This window comes from Typha latifolia, chromosome 3 (genome assembly GCF_019914945.1).
Source record: "Typha latifolia isolate L0001 chromosome 3, TyphaL0001v2, whole genome shotgun sequence".
Taxonomy (NCBI): domain Eukaryota; kingdom Viridiplantae; phylum Streptophyta; class Magnoliopsida; order Poales; family Typhaceae; genus Typha; species Typha latifolia.
In genome coordinates, this window is record NC_133088.1 from 11,614,345 (window position 1) to 11,635,021 (window position 20,677).

The 20,677-nt window shown below is 40.7% G+C and overlaps 1 protein-coding gene across 1 annotated transcript; it reads right to left on the reverse strand.

The window, feature by feature from the left end:
• Window positions 1-2,082: 2,082 nt before the first annotated feature.
• On the reverse strand, window positions 2,083-4,763 carry LOC140785264 (1-aminocyclopropane-1-carboxylate oxidase homolog 1-like). Its single transcript, XM_073133066.1, has 3 exons — window positions 4,089-4,763; window positions 3,288-3,609; window positions 2,083-2,477 (listed from the first exon to the last, which is right to left on the reverse strand). The coding sequence occupies exons 1-3, from the start codon at window positions 4,607-4,609 to the stop codon at window positions 2,232-2,234; spliced, it is 1,089 nt and encodes a 362-aa protein (XP_072989167.1). The 5' UTR covers window positions 4,610-4,763; the 3' UTR covers window positions 2,083-2,231.
• Window positions 4,764-20,677: the final 15,914 nt, after the last annotated feature.

Consider the following 20,677-nt stretch of genomic DNA (forward strand, 5'->3'; position numbering starts at 1 on the left):
AGTTGGATCATTACAAATTGGTACCATACTCACCTTTCCTCAGCATGCCTATTACTCGTTTGATGGCAACAAGGTGGTAGAAGATTATGGATCTGAGTTCCTCGACGTCCATGCCACTTGATCCATTAATAAAACATAAGATCGAGAGCATCCCTCCACCTTGAATCAAACCACCTAGAAACCCTAGCTAGTGTTTGTTTAAATTCATGTTAGCCACTCCTCCCTTAAACATGCCCACTCTACGGTTGCCATGGCCACCCCTATGAGTAGCCCAAGCCCGGCACCTCCACTACCGCCTCAACATGATAACATGCCACTCTTACCTTCAATGCAACAAATTTGTGCATTGTTGCTGCCCACTCTAGTGCTGAGAGTGTGGTACTCCCATAGGTCAGTTTCATGGATATGTGGCCATGAATTTGCGCAACCTTGCTCATGATCCAAGGGCTCATCATTCCGACCTCAGGCAGCCATAATAGAGGACAATAAAGGAGCTCCATCATGGACAAAGAGAGTTGTAATGTGGAGACACTCGTGAACCACCGATCAACTCACCAATCAAGGTTATTGTGGCCACACATATGTCGAATCATATCCCACGTCCTCCATAGCCATACAAGCATGAAGACATAGCCATCACATTCTAGTCAGCATCACCTTTAGCTGTTGCTCTATTAACAACGACCAACCTCAGCCATCAACTAACACACTCACCTATTAGCCAATTGGTTTCACCCCCTTGTGTCCAAGCCTAATCACACATAAGCTAAGTTGTGATCCAAACAAGCGCTAGGCACGTTCGGGGTCTAGCCAGCCTAGCTCAAGCCACACATGTGCCCACTGACCGATTGGGCTCTCCTCTTGCATCCGAGTTTTACCTAGCTCAAGCCTAAGCTGAGCCCTAGTCCAACCCTTACTAGGTTCCTCACTACTTTAAAATGCCGATTCTCATATTTGAGCAGGCCCCCTTCGGGTCAGCATGCACCACTGCTTCAACTAGTCAACCCATGTGCTTAGACCAAATTTGAATCCATCTTAGTTTGTGATTTGGCCTACCCCAGGCAATGCTTTTACAAGCTCTTCATGTACTAAGGCTTCACTAGGCCACTTCCATGAGTTGTGCACCATTTGACATCATCTACATCCAAATTAAGCACACCATAGCCTATCGAGTTGATTAGTGGTGTTCAAGCTCTATCCATCATCTACCTTGAGCCGAATAGTGCTCTAGTGCTCCTTAAAGTTGTGTCCAACCATGGGACAACAATCGCATTCACCATTCCTGCATACACCTTATCTAGGAGCAAAAAACCCACTTGAAGAAGGATGCCCACCCAAACCTTCTAGCCTCCAAGAGCACCAACTAAATTTGATCATTGTCCCCCATCTTTTTTTCAGTCAAGCTTTAGTATAAACCCTCCTGTGGTGGTCCCCACTACAAACGACCATCTTCAACCCTAAGATAAATGGACACTGACTCGAAACATAGCCACTTATTAGATTAGTTGAAACGCTATGCACCCCGTTTCAGTCCAAATCTAGGTGCCCCTTTGGCCAGCCTTACCTATATTGGATCCCAACCCTCCATATGGGTGCAACAATTAATATGAGAGAGTCCTAAATTTAGTGCACATCTATCTCGATTTGTCTAGCCTTATATCGAGAGCTCCCGTTGATGTGCACTCATCAAGTCTAAGATCTATGGTGCCGGCTCAACGTCAGACTATTTTGATCAGCTTTCCTCAATTCTAATTATACTTCTAATTAAACCTTGGGTAAATTATAAATTACCCCAACGTTTTGCATAAAATCAAACTACCTCCTAACTTTATCTATATTACTTTTCCTCCTATGATTTAGACTAAGTAAAACTATTAACTTTTTCATCCAAACTTAATTAGAAAGTACAAAGTAAAATAAAAATTATTAGAGGAAATTTGTTCCACCATAATGAATATCACAATGTAATAGTTGTTCTTCTCCATTCAATAAATTTACGCACTGAATCATTTTCTTCAAATTTAAAAATTCTAATTATCTTGAACATATAGGTAGAAGATATATATTTACTCAAACAGTGGATTATTAATAGTAATTTATATTTTCTCTATTAAGTTTAGAGAAATTATTAGTGATTTCACAATTAGTTTGAACCACTGAGGGCAAATTAATACATTACCGAAACATCTCACATGCGGCAAAGTATCAATTATCATCTCCTCGTAAACAAATTACACCTTGAAATGGCTAAGGGCAGATCCTGTGAGTCCATTGCTAAAGTAGTACACTATGTAGTCCTTCACTAGAAATTCCCTGTATAGTGGAGGATTTTCGTCAGATAACAACTCTTTGATGGGGCCATAAAGCTTCTGTTCATCTGAGCTCGGATTAAGAAACATAGCCACAGAAATTCTAGGTCCATTTGGGAGGGCCAAAACCCGATGCTCAACGCTCTTGAATTTGTCATTGCTCACGAGCTGCAAATGAATCATTAAGACTATGATCATGATGCAGTTTGTTGTAATGAAGTACTTCAGGAATATTTAAATGAGTTGATTTACAAAAGCTCTGCTCTATTTTATTCAAACCGAGGGAAGGTAAAGAGCCATTAATGCTCAATAATGAGCGTTACTTTTGCTACATGGAAACTAGATGTCTTTCAGAACTTCAAAAACTAGTTACCTACATAGTATATAGTGGCAGAGCTAGGAATTTTTGCTTGGTTAGAGAACAGTGAATTCTATATTTTATATTCCATTAGTTTCATCAATAATTTTAAACTGGAAAATTTTCTGTTAAAATACATTTTAACCTTCTAAGGTTTACCTCCTCATAGTCTTATTTGTATCAGTTTACCCCCTTGCAGTGTAGACTAAAATGCAAGTGTGAAATTATTATTATTTTCTTTATATTTGATTAAATCATATATCAAATTTAAAAATACTTATTAGATATAAGTTGTGAAAAATTATATAAATTTTTTTAACGCATCTAAAATAATATATTGAATAGGTATATATTTTTATTATATATTTGTTATTTAAAATTTGATCTGTATTATTCAAGATGTGTTGGATAGTTTATTTAATTCTCTACAATTTACTCTCTAATGAATATGTTTAAATTCGACATTTAATTTGATCAAATATGATTAAAAAAATAAAAAAAATTAATTTGCATATAGCTGAAACTATAACAGTAAAATAAATTTACATTGCAGTATCTATAATATCCTGACAGTCATGGATAGAAACATTACTTAATGAAACTGAGAGAGGGACGAGTACCTGAAGGAGATCACCAATGTTTACCACCAAAGCTCCATGAAGAGGGGAAACATCCACCCAACGACCGTGGTGAAGGACTTGGAGGCCACCGAGCCCATCTTGGGAAAGAATGGTGAGGAAAGTTGGGTCCGTATGCCTAGCTGTGCCAAGAGTTAGCTTTGGCTCAGGGCATGGAGGGTAGTAGTGGGCGATCAAGGTATGGTTCTTGCCACAATTCATGCCTCTTAGGTAGTCCGGCCTTAACCCAAGGGCCTCTGATAGCAGAATACACACTGTTTCTCCAACTCCAAGAATATGTTTCTTGTACTCCATAGTTGCCTCTCTACAATACGGTTATTATGAACTAATAATTAGGTATAAGACCCTCTTAGATGAAGTCAATATATATATATATACACCATTTCTTCTTATCGTGGCGAGCGAGGGTGTATATTTAGGCTTTAGCCCATTGTGAAAGATTTACTTGGGATAGCAACAATGTAGTATAGCCTTTTAATTATCTAAGATTTAAGCAGTCTAAGCAATTTAAAATGACTTGTTTTGTTTGAGGTTAAGCTTAAAACTCGATTACTTTTTATAATTTTAATTATTTTAAGAATAAACTTGACTAAATGCAAATAAAATAAAAAAATATTTAGTTCCCTAAACTGAAAGCAAATAATAAAAAAAATCAGGAAACAAAGAAGCGAAGCAATTTATGTCCAAATTCTGACGTCCTTCGTTACAGTAGTTATAGAAATTGGATTTGATAAGATAGCAAAGATAAGGGAAAGTAAGATCGGGTTATGACTATTTATTTACCTGAGGACCATCGGTATATCATCTGGATCAAGCGATCCGTCGAAGATGAAGCCAACCGTATCCCTCCAGTTTGCAGCTTTGGATTGGTAGAGATCGAAGTTACTGGAATACCTCACCTTCTTTTGAGGATCACGGGTATAAATCTTTGCCTTCTCTTCCGCGCCTTGTTCATGGAAACTCCGAGTTGCTTCTATCATCTCATCCAGAACAGCGGTCGGAATTCCATGGCCGACCAACTGGAAGAACCCCCACGAAGCTGAGGCCTCGCGGATCTCCGCGACCACCGCCTCGCGGCGAAGGCCATCGTGGACGATGTCTTTGAGGTCGATGATTGGAATTTTGATGCTAGAAGGGTTGTCGCCATGATCCGAGGATTTTGGTAGGTCTTCGTGTGAGTGGAGAAAGATTCTTGGTATCTTGGTGATGCCGGAGTCGACGAGGCCTTTGACGCCGGCTTTGGTGTCGTCGAATTGCTTTACTTCTTGCTTTCGATCATATCCGAAGGCTACTGCTTCTGGCATCTCGAATCCAACTCAATAGTGAGGCCGTTGACTTCAAATGGGGAATTCCTTGGAACAACTTAGGAGTTGGTATTTATTAGTTCCTACCGCAGTAGTTGGTTCTCATCACCCCGTGAGTGGATATAAAAGTTCGGCAAATACTTCATTACCCTCTAAGAATTTTAATTCTAAACTGACCTCTACAATAATAGCCTATTTTTTTAACCGCTATTAATTTTAATGCCAGGAGAAAAATAGCCTATTAGTCCTTTTGGAAAGATTATGAGTGTAACAACGTGCCCTAAAAAAAATAATTAATTTGGGCACGATGTGCTCATGCCCATGCAAGCTGCCACTCAAGGCGCCATACGTCCACAGCCGCCACACGTCCACAGCCGCTGCGCCGTAGCGGGCCTCGGCGCAACCGCTCTTTCCCCTCCACCGCCTCTCTTTCTCCCTCTATATCTCTCTCTCTCTCTCGCTCTCTTTCTCGGTCTCTCTCTCTCACTCTCTTCTCTCTCTCAAACTTTCTTTCTCCCTCTTTCTAACTACTACCGCTGCCGCCTCATCGGCTTGCAGCCCAACACTACCTCCCTTGGAACCGCCCGCCACACCGGTGAGATCTCTCACTTCCTCTCTTTCCTTCTCTCTCTCTCTAACTTTCTTGCTTTGGGCTCGGGCTCGTTGGAGTCGAGCCGCCAGCGAGAGGCTGCCAGTTGGCTGGCCACCAGCTACCGGTGCCCTCCTCACTAGCCCGGGTCCGCACTTCCCTCCCCTCCTCCTCCTTTTTCTTCTTCTTCTTTTTCTTCTTTTTCTTCTTCTTCTTCCTCGGCTTCTTCTCCTTCTCTTTCTGCACATTGTTGGGCTCGGCCCAGCACTGATGGCAGTGAATTATTATTTATTTATGTTATATGATTTTATTTTATTAATGTTATTTATTTAGGTATTTCCTTTTAATTAATGCAAATAGATTATTTAGATATTAACTAATAATATTATATATTCTTCAATATGATTATTATTAATTATAATTTATATAATTAATGATTAATTAGGTATAAATATAGGTAAAACTTATATTTATTATTTATATCTCTATTAGATTAATATATATATTTGTAAATTATAATTATCAAATTTATATACTAATATTCTTATGAGATGCATTTTAAGTAATTCTAATAATTTATTATACATTATTATTTTATAATAAATAAAATACTAGGCTTATGTATTTATTTATTCTTTAATAAAGTAATGACTACGTAGTCCTTAATTTATCAAGATATAATTATAATTAGGTTTTTATCTATATTTATATTTATATTTTTATTTGTAATTAAAAATGTAGCTAGTTATAAATATAAGTAGAAATTCTAAAATCTATTAAATTATTATATATTACATAAACGGATTTTAATTAGATGAACAACTAACTTTATGCTACTTAAATATTTTCAGATCCCGAACCCCTTATGTGGGGGCCCGTAGACTCTGTTAAGACGATTTGTCGCTCGGTTGCCGAATGTGAGGGATACGTGAGTAGTGTCTTCTGATCAGATGTGAGTAGTCTTATCTCCTAGATGCTTTTCTTAAATTAAGTTATATTATATATTATGTATATATATGTTTTGGCCTCCAACATGATTATATGACTTTATCTAGAGATGATTACAGTCGAGCATATTTTATCATACATATAATTAGGCTGATCTTGGATACGAGTATGATGATGATATATAGAGATGATTATAGATGACTATACTGTTATAATTTTATGTCCAGTTGATCTGTAGCATGAGTATGCATATTGTGATAGATTAGCATGGGTATGCATGTGTCAATAACATGATTTGAGATTACATTGCATTATTTTTCTCTTAATTCATTTTCCACCTAAATTTCTGTTATGCATTGACTTGTTATCGTACTAGATATATGCATATGATCTGTCATTTAGAAGGAAAGCATGAAATGTGATTGATAGAATGATTGATAGAAAGCGTGAGGATATCCGAGTGGGTGAGAGGGTTAGGGTGCACTTGGTAGATGATTGATCGCTCGACATAGTCGCGAACCTATTAGCCTTACGTCCGAGGTTGTTAGTCATTGTGCACAACGGACATTCGGACACATGCCGTTCGCTAGGGCATATGTGGCGAGTTATCCTCACGAGATTTCTATCAGCTAGATGGGTGCCCGATCTATATGGATATTGATATCCTTAGCGGATGATAGGGCATGGTTATATTTGAGATACTCCTTGCAGATGGCAGAGTATGCTCTGAGTCTTCACTGAGACCGAGTACCGATTGTTGACTATACATAGTGGTCTAGTATGATGATGACATATAGAGCTGACATTAATGGCTGAGATGTTGATAAATGCATATGATTTCTTTATATCATATATATCATATATGGTTGAATTTGATATCATATCATCGTCATGGTCGGCATGCATCATGTGTCATATTTAAGAGAGAGTTATGATGATAGTATGATATGGAGATTTATTTATTCATTGTCGAGGATTATATAATTTATCAGTTATGACATGTTATGTACTTTTTATTTATGTATTATTGAGGATACATTCATATATTCATTCATGACATAATACTCTTTCGGATTCATATTATACAGTACATGATTTACTCTTTACTTGGCATCACTGATTTGGGGTAAGGTCTATTCAATGAGCTTTTTGCTCATAACTCTCTTTATTTTTTTTTCTAACCCCTCTCAGATATGTGGTACATGATAGTGACTTGAGGTATCTTGAGAAGATATTTTTGAGCGAGGATAAGGTGAGCTATAGACGTGAGATGGTATAGAAGATAGTTTAACCAGATATTGAGTTTTACCATTAGTTAATATTTATAGTTTATTGTGTCAAACGATGATTTGTATAATACATGTCAGATTATAGTGTACTCGTGTATCAGTTATTTAGTTATATTTTGATGGTTTGTCGTGGCCTATGTGGGTTCTGCCAGATTATGTAGTGGTCTAGTGTATATTATTGTAGACTTGAATATTCATATTTTAATAAATTTATTTGGTTAATAGTATGATTTATTTGGTGTTGAATTATGTGAGTATGAATATGTTAGCAGGTAGTATTTGATGATGTCATGATTTTATGTGCACATGAGTGTATATGTGCGTAACAGACCCTGTCCGTCTGATGAGGTCTTGGACCAAAGATAGAGTAAACAACGATTCTTTCAAGATATGAATGTATTATAGAAATCAGTCCACACGACCGTAGGAAAATATTCTTCAAATATTCTCCGATAGTCATTCAATTATGAAACTAAGTGAATTAGATCCATAACTTCCTAATCTACAACTTTCCTATTTACGTCCTTCGCAGATTCGAACTACAACTGGGACGAAAACACAGAATAACACGGGTGATGGTGGTGGTGACGGGTGGAGTGGATGTTAGGGTTATGGATGGATATGGAGATGAAGGAGGATTGTGGATGTGATTTAGAGATACAGACGAAGGGAACAAAGTGCTCGGGATCCTAAAGAAGAGGGGGCTCGATAGTCGAGGGAGATTAGAAGTTAGGAGAAGCCTTGCCAATGATAGAGAGGCAAGAAATTAATATTCCAATAGCATATTGAATTTGGCTGGCATCCACATATATATAGAGGCTAGCTAACAAGTCCTAAAGCAGTAAATAACCCTAATTTCTAGAGGATTCCCACCAATCACGTTCGAACGCGCCCGATCACATTCAAACGCACAATAGGCATTCTCTTTATGTGCGAACACGATGCAAGCATTCGAACGCGGGCGTTCGAATGCACAATATGCGTTTTTTGGTATTTGCGAACCTGATGCTGGTGTTCGCAAGAGTGTTCAAACACGACCCCTCCTATGTTCGAACGTGACCTATAAGAATTTTATTTTAATTAAAATAAACAACCAATGCAATAAGAAAAGATCCTAACTAAATGTATCACCATCTTGTCTGTGCGCCGCGCATGCCGTGTGGGCATGTGTGCGTGCATGTGCCAGTGCTGGGCGGGGGGCGTTACAATTTAGGTGGTATCAGAGACTTGGTTTAAGGATGATCTAGCAAACCATCTCAAGTACACTAGTTATCGATTTGGTTTAGGGTTATGCTAGTAGTCGATCTCAATGAGTCTGATATTAATTGGTCGAGATAGAAATCTAGGATGTGATGTTGAGATTATTAAGTTTGAATACTTGATGATATTGATAGAAATAATTTGTGATATTGGTATATTGAGAATTTATCTGAGCGACTAATGAATAGGAGGAGATATTACTAAATCATGCATTGATGTTATCGATGTCGATGTGTTATAGTCTGTGGAGCATAATATTGGAGATGTCGACATGTTCATATGATATAATAAAATATAGAAATTCCTAAACATGTGGAGATATTTATTTATGTAGAAAAATTATTAGCAGTAGATTTGAGATTATTCTAAACAGATATAGCATATTTTTGGATTTTTGATCTTTTATGGATACATTTGAGATTAGGAGATTGATGAAAAAAAGGTATATGTGGAGAGAGACTATTTTGATTCTTTATGAGAGTCATAATTATTGATTTGGATGGATGAGTAAGATATGTGATGATTTGGTATAGTGGAAAAAATACTAGGTGATGTAATATAGATGATTGTAGATTGTATATGGAAAAAAAAATTTTGGATGACTAATATGATAATTATATTTGCAAGATACCTGTGTTAGTAGGTATAAAATTTTGATTGTACCGACAAGATGGATGATTTAATAGAAATATGTTTGTCCAATAGTATTACTATAGGATTTACATCTTGTTTAAATCTTTAAGTTGATGATTACCAAAATAGAGCAATGAGCATATGAAATATAGCATGGATATAGCTATTGGATTATGAATTATTTCAGTAGTGGAGACTTAATGTATATATTTCTGGATGGCATGATAGTACGTTTAGTTTAGAAGTTGCTGATTGTGTGAGTTTGATTAAATGGAAAGAATGATAATGAAATGAATTATATAGGGTGATGATAGTTGCTAAAGTTGATAGTCTCATGATATATCTTGTATGATAGTGAAAAGATATTTTGATTATTAGTTTAGTTTTGGACATTGATTTAGATGATAAGAATATTATAGCATAAATATTGTGTATTTTGGGTGATGAATTTTAATTACAAGTATACAAAAAAAATTTATCATGATTATTAGGTGATATTAATGATGTTATAGAAGGATTTTGATGACGTTATAAGACTAAATTGTGCAGTATATGTAGTGGACTTTGTATAAGGATGTGATAGAATATTAAGTTGAGACTCTTGAAGAAATATGAGGTTTAAGTAATTTAATTAGGAATGAGATATGTTATTTTTTTAATCATAGATGTTAAGTTGAGATATTATGTGCTTTGACATGTTACTTGTTTTGATGATACTAATTGGAGAGATAACTTGATAGAGTTATTCATAGAGCCTATAGACTTAATCATTTGTTATGACTTATAGATGTTTTGGAAATTGAACTAATTGCTTCATAGGACAGATCATATTTAGTGTATCGATAGATGTTTATTATACTGCTAGAAGATAACCAGATAATGATGTATAGGAAAGTGATTATATAACACCCACAACCCTAAACACGTGCATGGCATGAGCCCACATGGCACGTGTGTGGTACCTGATTATTTGGTTAGTTACTAACAATCAAATAAACCTATATCAACATCATAAATTTATCCACAACATCTAAACTAAGAATAACACAAGTCTAACTATCAACAATACATAGAATATACATAATTATACAAGTACAAAGTCACATGTTAGAATATAAGACAAGGATAAAGACACACTTTGGATGATGTCCACTAATACATCAAATAAGATAACTCATCTAGCGCATAACACTAACTACACACTACTCTTCACCCACTCGCAAAATCTCTAAGGGAGTATCCTGCTCCACTCGTTCACCTAAGATTTTGGAAAGGAGAAAACAAATAGAGTCATGAGCTAAAGGCTCAGTGAATAGACCTTACCCCGAACTAGTGAAGCTAAACAAAGAATAAATTATGTACTGGATAATATGAATCAGATAGAGCATCATGTTATGAATGAGAGTATGAATGTAACCTCAATAATATATAATTGAAATGTAGATAACATGTCCTAACTGATAAAAGCATATAATCCTCGACAATAAGTAGACAAATCTCCATGACATAGTATCATCATAACTCTCTCTCAAATATGACATATGATGCATGCCCTTCTATGACTATACTATGATATCAAATGCAAACATATATGATGTAAATTGACCATTTGATAATCAGGTATTCATATGAGAATAAAATCATATGCAGTTCTCAACATCACGATCATCATCGACATCTCGGTATAATATCATCATACTAGATCACTATGCATAGTCAACACCCGGTACCCGATCTCAACATTCTGCCCGTAGGCTCAAAGCATACCCTGCCATATGCTAAGGGTATCTCAATCATAATCATACCCTGCCATACGCTAAGGGTATATCAAAATCCATCTAGATCGGGTATCTGATACGATCCTTCCTCGGCTATAGGCTCTGATACCAGCTTGATACGAACCCTCTTTTGGTGCTATGGCTCTGATACCAGATTGTTACGATCTTGCACGGAACTTTAAGATAAGATCCCGAAATATCCCGCCGTTGGATCACTGTGAAATTTTGATATGTTGTAGGCCCGGAAAAGAGCTTTCCAACGGATCTAGTTTCAGGCGAATCGGAGTTGGGGATCTCGAGATATCGTTCGTTTAGTAGATGAACATCAGGATACTCTGTTTTTGGATTCCGTGGATGAAGGCACGAAATCCTGGGTAATGGTGGATTGTGGAGGGCCGGTGTTGATGGGGTGGCACCGGTGTAAAAGTGATGGTGGAAGGGTTATGGATGATGGAAAGGTTAGGGATAGCGATGGATAAATTGGAAGAAGGGGGAGAAGAGGGCCACTCCTAAGGGACTAGGGTGATTGGCTGTCGAGGGAGATTAGAAGCGGCGTCGCCGGGGAGATTGAGGGAACGGGAGCGAAGAAGACGAAGGAGGCAAGGCAAACTCAATTCTCAATAATCAATTCCTAATTTTGGTTGCCCTACACATACTTTTATAGGCTAACCAACAACTCAATCTTATCCTAAAACACAATCTTATCCTAAAACTCAATCTTATCCTAAAACACAATCTTATCCTAAAACTCAATCTTATCCTAAAACTCAATCTTATCCTAAGGTAAATCCAAGCTCGAGACGACGTCGGTGAAGTCCAAATCGTATCAATCCACCACGCTTCCGCAACCTTGTCCTCAAGGTTTGAAATTTGGGAAGCGATCCATGATGTTTGTCTCTAGCTCCCATGTAGACTCGTCAGTAGGTTTGCCCAGCCACTCAATCAGCACTTCAGTCTCTAATCTGGATCCTTGGCGTCTTCTCCTACGACTTAGGACTCGAACCGGCTCTTTGGAGCCATCTTCCTCCATTGGTTCGGGTAAGGTCGAACCCACTACATGGTTAGGCCCGATCTGGGCCTTCAATGCCGAGACATGGAAGACGGGATGTATCCTGGTTCCTTCGAGGTAGGTCCAATCGGTAAGCTCTTTTGGACCGATTCGTTGTAGCACTCGGTACGGACCATAGTACTTGTATCCCAACTTTTGGTTCAAAATTGGCCTCAATGTGGACTGTCGATACGGTTGAGCTCGAACGAACACCAATTGATCCACCTCAAATTCTCGCTCACGTCGCCTTTGTCATGCGTTTGCTTCATGCGGTTTTGTCTTTGTGGCTAGGTGAGTCTTGAGCCGTCTCAATGTTTCATCTCGATCAGCAAGCTCCAAGTCAAGCTCAGTCCTATCCGTCGCCGCGAGTCTATCGTAGGCACGCAAGACAGGGGGTGCGCCCATAAACCGCCTCCGATTTGGCTCGTTGGCAGATTTGACATTCACGCACATACTTCTTCACGTCCGTCTTCATCCCGGTCCAAGTACAGTTTTGGGCCAGCCGCTTGTAAGTACGTAATACCCCTTCATGACCTGCTATAGGAGTATCATGGAAGTGTGCCATCAATAGCCTCCGTAGCTCTTCGTTTCGGGGTACCTTGATTCGCCCGTGCTCTAGTACTAACCCATTGCGCTCCTCGTGCTCGGGGTTGCTTGAGGGGTTCGCTCTCAACTCCTCCATGAGTCAGACCAGATCACTATCCTCTGCACTGGCTCTTCGTAGATCTGAAAAGAAAGGAAAAGTGGGTGCCGAGAAAGAAGCGAGCTCCCTTTCTTTTGAAAGTTCAAGCGCGGTTTACTTCCATCCAACAACACTCTCGACCATCTCTCCAAAAGGTCAATGTGAGGCTTATAAAATCAAAGGTCACGGGCCCCAAGCTCCGAAGCCATTGGGTCCCTAAAACAATATCGGCACCTTGCAAGGCCAATGGATAAAGATCCAATGTGAAAGTTTGGCCTTGCACCTTCAATTCTGCACCTCCACAAATAGAATCTCGCTCGCAAGGTGGTGCCATCTCCAATCGTCACATCGAACCCTTCCGTGGGTTCCGACTCGAGCCCAATCTTCCTAAGGAGCCTCTTGTCAATGAAGTTGTGGGTGGACCTGGTGTCAATCAAGATTCTCACTTTGTGGTCTTCTTGACTACTCCGTTCACCCGCAATGTCTTTGGCGCCGCCGTCCCCGAATAAGCGTGGAGGGAGATTTCAGCTATCACGTCCTCCACGTTTTGCTCCTCAACTTCTTCTCCTCGATGTCCAGCCACATCTGCGCTTTCAGCTGCAAGCTCATCCTCCGCTTCCTCCAATCCATCGATGAGCATCACCGATCCCATCGGTTTAGCACAACGATGCCCCGGTACAAACTTCTCATCACAACGGAAGCATAAGCCCTTGGCTCTTCTTTCTTCTACTTGGGCAGGTGTGAGTGCTCGCCCCGGACCTCTAGGTGCGTACTTCACATCTTGGGATGGCTTCAAGGGTGCTCGGGGAGGTATCAATGCAAGTAGCAGCTCTTGGTACTCCGCTAGTGTTTCCCGCCGCTATGTTTGGTAGAGCTTGATTGCGGCTTCCTTGGCTTGTCCAACTCTGCTTCCAGTGTATCTTCATGGCTCTATGCTTGTCTTTCATAAGCACCGCATCTTGGAAGGCCTCCTTTAAGGTTCTAGGCCTTAAAGCCCTCACATCGGCTTGTATGTCACCCCGCAGCCCGGAGATGAAGGTCTTTGCGGGGTTGCCGATCCGTCCATGGTGGATGACATCGGCTACTAATCCTCTCAAATTCTTCTTGGTATGACCCAACCGTGGTCTTCTGAACCGTCTTTGAGAGGAGAGCATCAAAGTCTTCATAGCCCGATACTCCAAATCGCCGTGTGATATCGGCGCAAAATTCAGCCCAAGTTTCGATGGCCTCAATGGCATTGGCTGATCGAAACCAATGAAGCGCCGCATCCTCAAGGTGGAAGCTTGCAAGCGTCACCTTGTATTCTTCCGCCGTACCTTGGTATGCAAAGAATTGCTCAGCCCTATACAACCAATCAATTGGATCGCCACCTTTGAACTTGGGGAATTCGAGACGCACGACTTGTCCACGAATGCCGTTGTCTCGTTCCGGATCATGCCCAACTCCTTGTCTAACCGGCGGAGGATGCACCATGAAGGGTTGATGATCCCTCCTTCGGTTTAGATCAACTCGCCGTGGTTCCGGATCGTATCGGCCCGCCCATGGATCTTGATCTCCAATGTGGTCTCCATGGTGATTCGCTCGTCGGATGGGTTCACCCGCAACTGGTCCTGGTGTAACCATCCTTGCTTGCCTCTGCCCATAGGGTGGTGGTAGCAGCGGCTCTTGTGGTTGCAAAGGCTGAACCGGTGAGGATTGATTCAAGGGGGTGGACTCGCGTCGTGGGGTCGATGGTGCCTTCCCGTTAGACATTGCTTCCCTTGGCGCCCGTAGTTCCCGCATCATCTCCATCATCATCTGGTGGTTGATGGCCATCTGCTCTGTAATAGACCCCAACATGGATAGAACGCTAGGCTCTTCCGTATTCCGATTAGATCGGATGGTTCCGCGGGTGGAAGTCCCCGCAATCGTCTCTTCCTCCTCTATTGGGAGAATCTCTTCTTCATCATCACGCCGTGCAGCCATGGATCTGGTGGTCGTCATTGGAAGCGCTTGTCCGAGGAACGGTGGCTCTGATACCAGCATGATACGATCCTTCCTCGGCTATAGGCTCTGATACCAGCTTGATACGAACCCTCTTTTGGTGCTATGGCTCTGATACCAGATTGTTACGATCTTGCACGGAACTTTAAGATAAGATCCCGAAATATCCCGCCGTTGGATCACTGTGAAATTTTGATATGTTGTAGGCCCGGAAAAGAGCTTTCCAACGGATCTAGTTTCAGGCGAATCGGAGTTGGGGATCTCGAGATATCGTTCGTTTAGTAGACGAACGTCAGGATACTCTGTTTTTGGATTCCGTGGATGAAGGCACGAAATCCTGGGTAATGGTGGATTGTGGAGGGCCGGTGTTGATGGGGTGGCACCGGTGTAAAAGTGATGGTGGAAGGGTTATGGATGATGGAAAGGTTAGGGATAGCGATGGATAAATTGGAAGAAGGGGGAGAAGAGGGCCACTCTTAAGGGACTAGGGTGATTGGCCTGTCGAGGTGATACGATTCGGACTTCACCGACGTCGTCTCGAGCTTGGATTTACCTTAGGATAAGATTGAGTTTTAGGATAAGATTGAGTTTTAGGATAAGATTGTGTTTTAGGATAAGATTGAGTTTTAGGATAAGATTGTGTTTTAGGATAAGATTGAGTTGTTGGTTAGCCTATAAAAGTATGTGTAGGGCAACCAAAATGAGGAATTGATTATTGAGAATTGAGTTTGCCTTGCCTCCTTCATCTTCTTCGCTCCCGTTCCCTCAATCTCCCCGGCGACGCCGCTTCTAATCTCCCTCGACAGGCCAATCACCCTAGTCCCTTAGGAGTGGCCCTCTTCTCCCCCTTCTTCCAATTTATCCATCGCTATCCCTAACCTTTCCATCATCCATAACCCTTCCACCATCACTTTTACACCGGTGCCACCCCATCAACACCGGCCCTCCACAATCCACCATTACCCAGAATTTCGTGCCTTCATCCACGGAATCCAAAAACAGAGTATCCTGATGTTCGTCTACTAAACGAACGATATCTCGAGATCCCCAACTCCGATTCGCCTGAAACTAGATCCGTTGGAAAGATCTTTTCCGGGCCTACAACATATCAAAATTTCACAGTGATCCAACGGCGGGATATTTCGGGATCTTATCTTAAAGTTCCGTGCAAGATCGTAACAATCTGGTATCAGAGCCATAGCACCAAAAGAGGGTTCGTATCACGAGGGAGATTAGAAGCGGCGTCGCCGGGGAGATTGAGGGAACGGGAGCGAAGAAGACGAAGGAGGCAAGGCAAACTCAATTCTCAATAATCAATTCCTAATTTTGGTTGCCCTACACATACTTTTATAGGCTAACCAACAACTCAATCTTATCCTAAAACACAATCTTATCCTAAAACTCAATCTTATCCTAAAACACAATCTTATCCTAAAGCTCAATCTTATCCTAAAACTCAATCTTATCCTAAGGTAAATCCAAGCTCAAGACGACGTCGGTGAAGTCCGAATCGTATCAGTATCCCCACTAGTTAATAGAAATCACGTGAGTGTAACTCGCCACACACATGCCCTAGCGAATGGTAGGTGCCCAATAGTGTGCACAGACTCAACTGACCTTAGATATGGGCCACGAGATATCGCATATCAGCGACCATAATCATCACTCCAGGCACCCCTAACCCTAGCGTATACTCGAGTACCTTCATGCTTTTTCTATCAACTTTCCTATCAATGAGATTTATGCATTTCCTTCTATGATAGATCACGTGTATATGTCAAATACTATAACAAGTCATGTATCAGGAATTTAGGTGGTAAGGAAGTTAAGAGGAAAATAATGCAATGTAGACTCCAACCATATAACTAACACATATATATCACTGTTAGTCTATCACATGCATACTCATGCTAGAGATCACCCCGACATAAAGTCATAACAGTATATTCATCTCTAATCATCTCTATATATCACCAATGTATTCATATCCCAGATCAGCCTAATAAAATACATGATAAAATATGCTCGATTGAAATCATCTCTAGATAAAGTTATATAATCATGCTGGAGGCCAAAACATGTATGTACATAATATATAATATATCCTAATTTGAGAAAGGCGTCTAGAGATAAGACTACTCACATCTGATCAGAAGACACAACTCATGTATCCGTCACATCCGGCAACCGACTGACAACTTGTCCTAATAGGATCCACGGGGTCTCAAATAAGGGGTTCGGGATTTAAAAATATTTAAGTAGCATGAAGTTAGCCGTTCACCTAATTAAAATCCGTTCATGTAATATCTGATGATTTATTAGGCTTTTTTATTTCTACCTATCTTTATAACTAGCTAGATTTTTAATTATAAATAAAAATATAAATATAGATAAATACCTAATTATAAGTAAATTATATCTTGATTAATTAGGGACTATGTAGTCATTACTTTATAAAATAATAAATAAATAAATACGTAAGCATAGTATTTTATTTGTTACAAAATAATAATGTATAATAAACTATTAGAATTACTTAAAATGTATCTTATTTTACAAATTTGATAATTATAATTTACAAATCTATATATTAATCTAATAGAGATATAAATAAATAAATATAAGTATTACCTATATTTATACCTAATTAATCATTAATTATACTAATTATAATTAATAATAAACATATTGCAGAATATATAAATTAAAATATTTAATGTCTAAATAATCTATTTGCATTAATTAAGAAGAAAAAGTCTAAATAAATAACATCAATAAAATAAATAAATAAATAAAATTAATTAAGACACTGCCATCAGTGCTGGGCTTAGCAGAAAGAGAAGGAGAAGAAGCCGAGGAAGAAGAAGAAAATGAAAGAAGAAAGAAGAAGAAGAAGAGGAGAAGAAGGGAGGAGAGGATGGAGGCGGTTGCGGGCCTGGGCCGGCGGAAAGGGCACTGGCCGCTGCTGGCCAGCCAGCGGATGGTGGCTCAGCTCCGATGAGCCCGAGCTCAAGTATTAGGTGATACGATCTCCCCTTTTTGCCTAAGGTTCGATCTCTTCTGATTTTTAGATTTGGAATGGATCTGGCATGGAACTTTGTAAATAGATTCTAAAATATGCTGCCGTCAGATCGACTTGAGATTTTGATATATTCTAAAAAAGAGCTTTCCAACTAATCTAGTTTCAAGTGAATCAGATGTAGGGATCTCGAGATATCGTCCGATTAGTGGACGAACATCATGGGGTCTAATCAGGATCTGTGGATGGAGGCACGAGATCCTAGATGATGGTGGTTGGGGGTGAACCGACGTTAATGGGGTGACACCAGTGAAAAGTGATGGTGGAAGGGTTATGGTTGATGGAAGGGTTAGGCCAAGTGTTGGATAGATTTGATGAAGGGGGAGGAGAGGGCCATCCCTAAGGGACTAGGGTGATTAGCCAGTCAAGAGAGGTTAGAAGCGGCGTCGCCGAGGATCGAGAGAACGAGAGCGAAGAAGACGAAGGAGGCAAGACAAAACTCAATTCATCAATATTGACTCGATGGTTGCCATCCACATCCTTTAGAGGCTAACCAAACAATTCAAAATTAACCCTAAACAAGTACATTATCGCGGCCGTGTTCGAATGCGCATGCTCGCGTTTGAATGCACCTAGTTCGCTCTTCTCTGGATTTGTGAATGTGATGCAGGCATTCAAACGCACGACCGAACGCACATGTTTCCCACTTCTCTAGATTTGCAAATGCGATACAGGTATTCACAGCGCGTTCAAACGAATAATTCAACTCTCTAGAGGTGATGCAGGCGTTCACAACCGCGTTGGAACGCACTCCACCCGCGTTCGAACGCGACTTACATAAAACTTATTTTCTTATGAATTAAACATTAAAACAAGAAACAAAGACACCCCTAAAGTGAATCCATACTCGAGACGACATCGATGAAGTCCGAATCGTATGAATCCACCATGCTTCCTCAACCTTGTCCTCAAGGTTTGAAATTTGGGAAGCAATCCATGATATCTGACTCTAGCTCCTCCATGATTTGATCTTCTGCATTGATTCCCCATATATCTGAAATTAGAGGAAAGGTTGGTGCTGAAAAAAAGGCATCGGCCACCCGATTCTCGATCCTCTGCTTGTAGACTAATTCGTAGTCATACCCAAGGAGTTTCGTGACCCACCGTTTCTGGGATGGGGTGTGCACCCGTTACTCCATGAAGTAGGGTAAGCTACGCTAGTCCGTGCGGATAGTAAATCGTTGGCTGATCAAGTAGGGTCATCATTTGGTGACGGCGTGTAGAATCGCTAGCATTTCACGCTCGTAGGTAGATAGCTGTTGCGACTAGTTTGATAATGCCTTGCCCATATATGCCACGGGTCTGCCCTCTTGCATTAAAACTGCTCCAATGCCCTCACCCAAAGTGTCGCATTCCACTACAAAGGGCTTGCTGAAATCCGATAGTGCTAGAACTAGAGCGGTAGACATAATTATCTTCATGGCTTCGAAGGCCTTCGTCGCCTTGCTCGTCCATTGAAACCCACCTTTTCTGAGTAAGGAGGTCAGTGGGGCAGCAATTTTGCCGTACTTGGCAATGAATTGCCAATAGTACCCCATCAATCCAAAGAATCCCCTCAATTCCCGCTGATTAGTAGGAATCGGCCAGTCCACCATATTGCTTTGATCAGCTTCAACTCCTCTTGCTGAGATTATATGTCCCAAATACTCCACTCGTGGCTCTCCCCAAAGACACTTGCTAATCTTGACTTTTAACTGGTTTTGTCGCAAGATATTCAACACCTCACGCACATGCCGCAAGTGCTCGCTCCAATTCCTGCTATACACTAGAATATTGTCAAATAAGACGAGCACGTACCGACGCAAGAGCAGGCAGAAAAGATCATTCATCAGCCCTTGGAAGGTGGCCGATGCATTGGTGAACCCAAACAGCATGACTCGGAACTCATAGTGGCCATCATGAGTTCGGAACGCCGTTTTGTGCACATCTTCCGGGTCGACGTGGATTTGATGGTACCCCACTCTTAAGTCAAGTTTGCTGAACTAAGCCGACCCTGTGAGTTCATCCAGCAACTCCTCGATCACCGGTATTGGATACCGGTCTTTGACTGTAATCGCATTCAAGGCTTGATAGTCGACGCAAAATCGTCAACTCCCGTCTTTCTTCCGAACCAGCAGCACCGACGACGAGTAGGCCCTTCTACTTAGTTGAATAATCCCTTGCTCGAGCATTTCCACCACCAATTTGCTGATCTCTTCCTTTTGGACATGCGGGTACCGATAGGATCGGACATTTGCTGGTTCACCCCCTGGAATGATCTGGATGTGATGGTCGTGTAGACGGGTCGGTGGCAGTCCTCGAGGTTCCTCGAAGAGATCCTTAAACTCCTGCAGTAGCTCTGGCCGGTCAGTGGCTATTTCCCTTGGTGGTGGATGTTCTAGTTCAGCAACAGTCATTTGCAATAGTAGAGCTCGGTCCCCTGCACAAGGAAAGCCCACAAGTGGTTGTAATGTCGGTCCTTGCTGTGGTTGATTTTCATCCATCCAGCAACCTTCGACCATTCCTTCGAAATGTTAGTGTGAGGTTTGAGAAATCAAATGTTACGGGCCCCAAGCTTTGAATTTATTGGGTCCCCAAAATAATGTCGGCACCACGCAAGGCCAACGGATAAAGATCCAATATGAAACATTGGCCTTGCACCCTCAATTCCACACCTCACAAATAAAATTTGCTCGCAATGTGGTGCCATCTCCAATCGTCACATCGAACCCTTCCATGGGTTCCGACTTGAGCCCAATCTTCCTAAGGAGCCTCTTGTCAATGAATTTATGGGTGGACT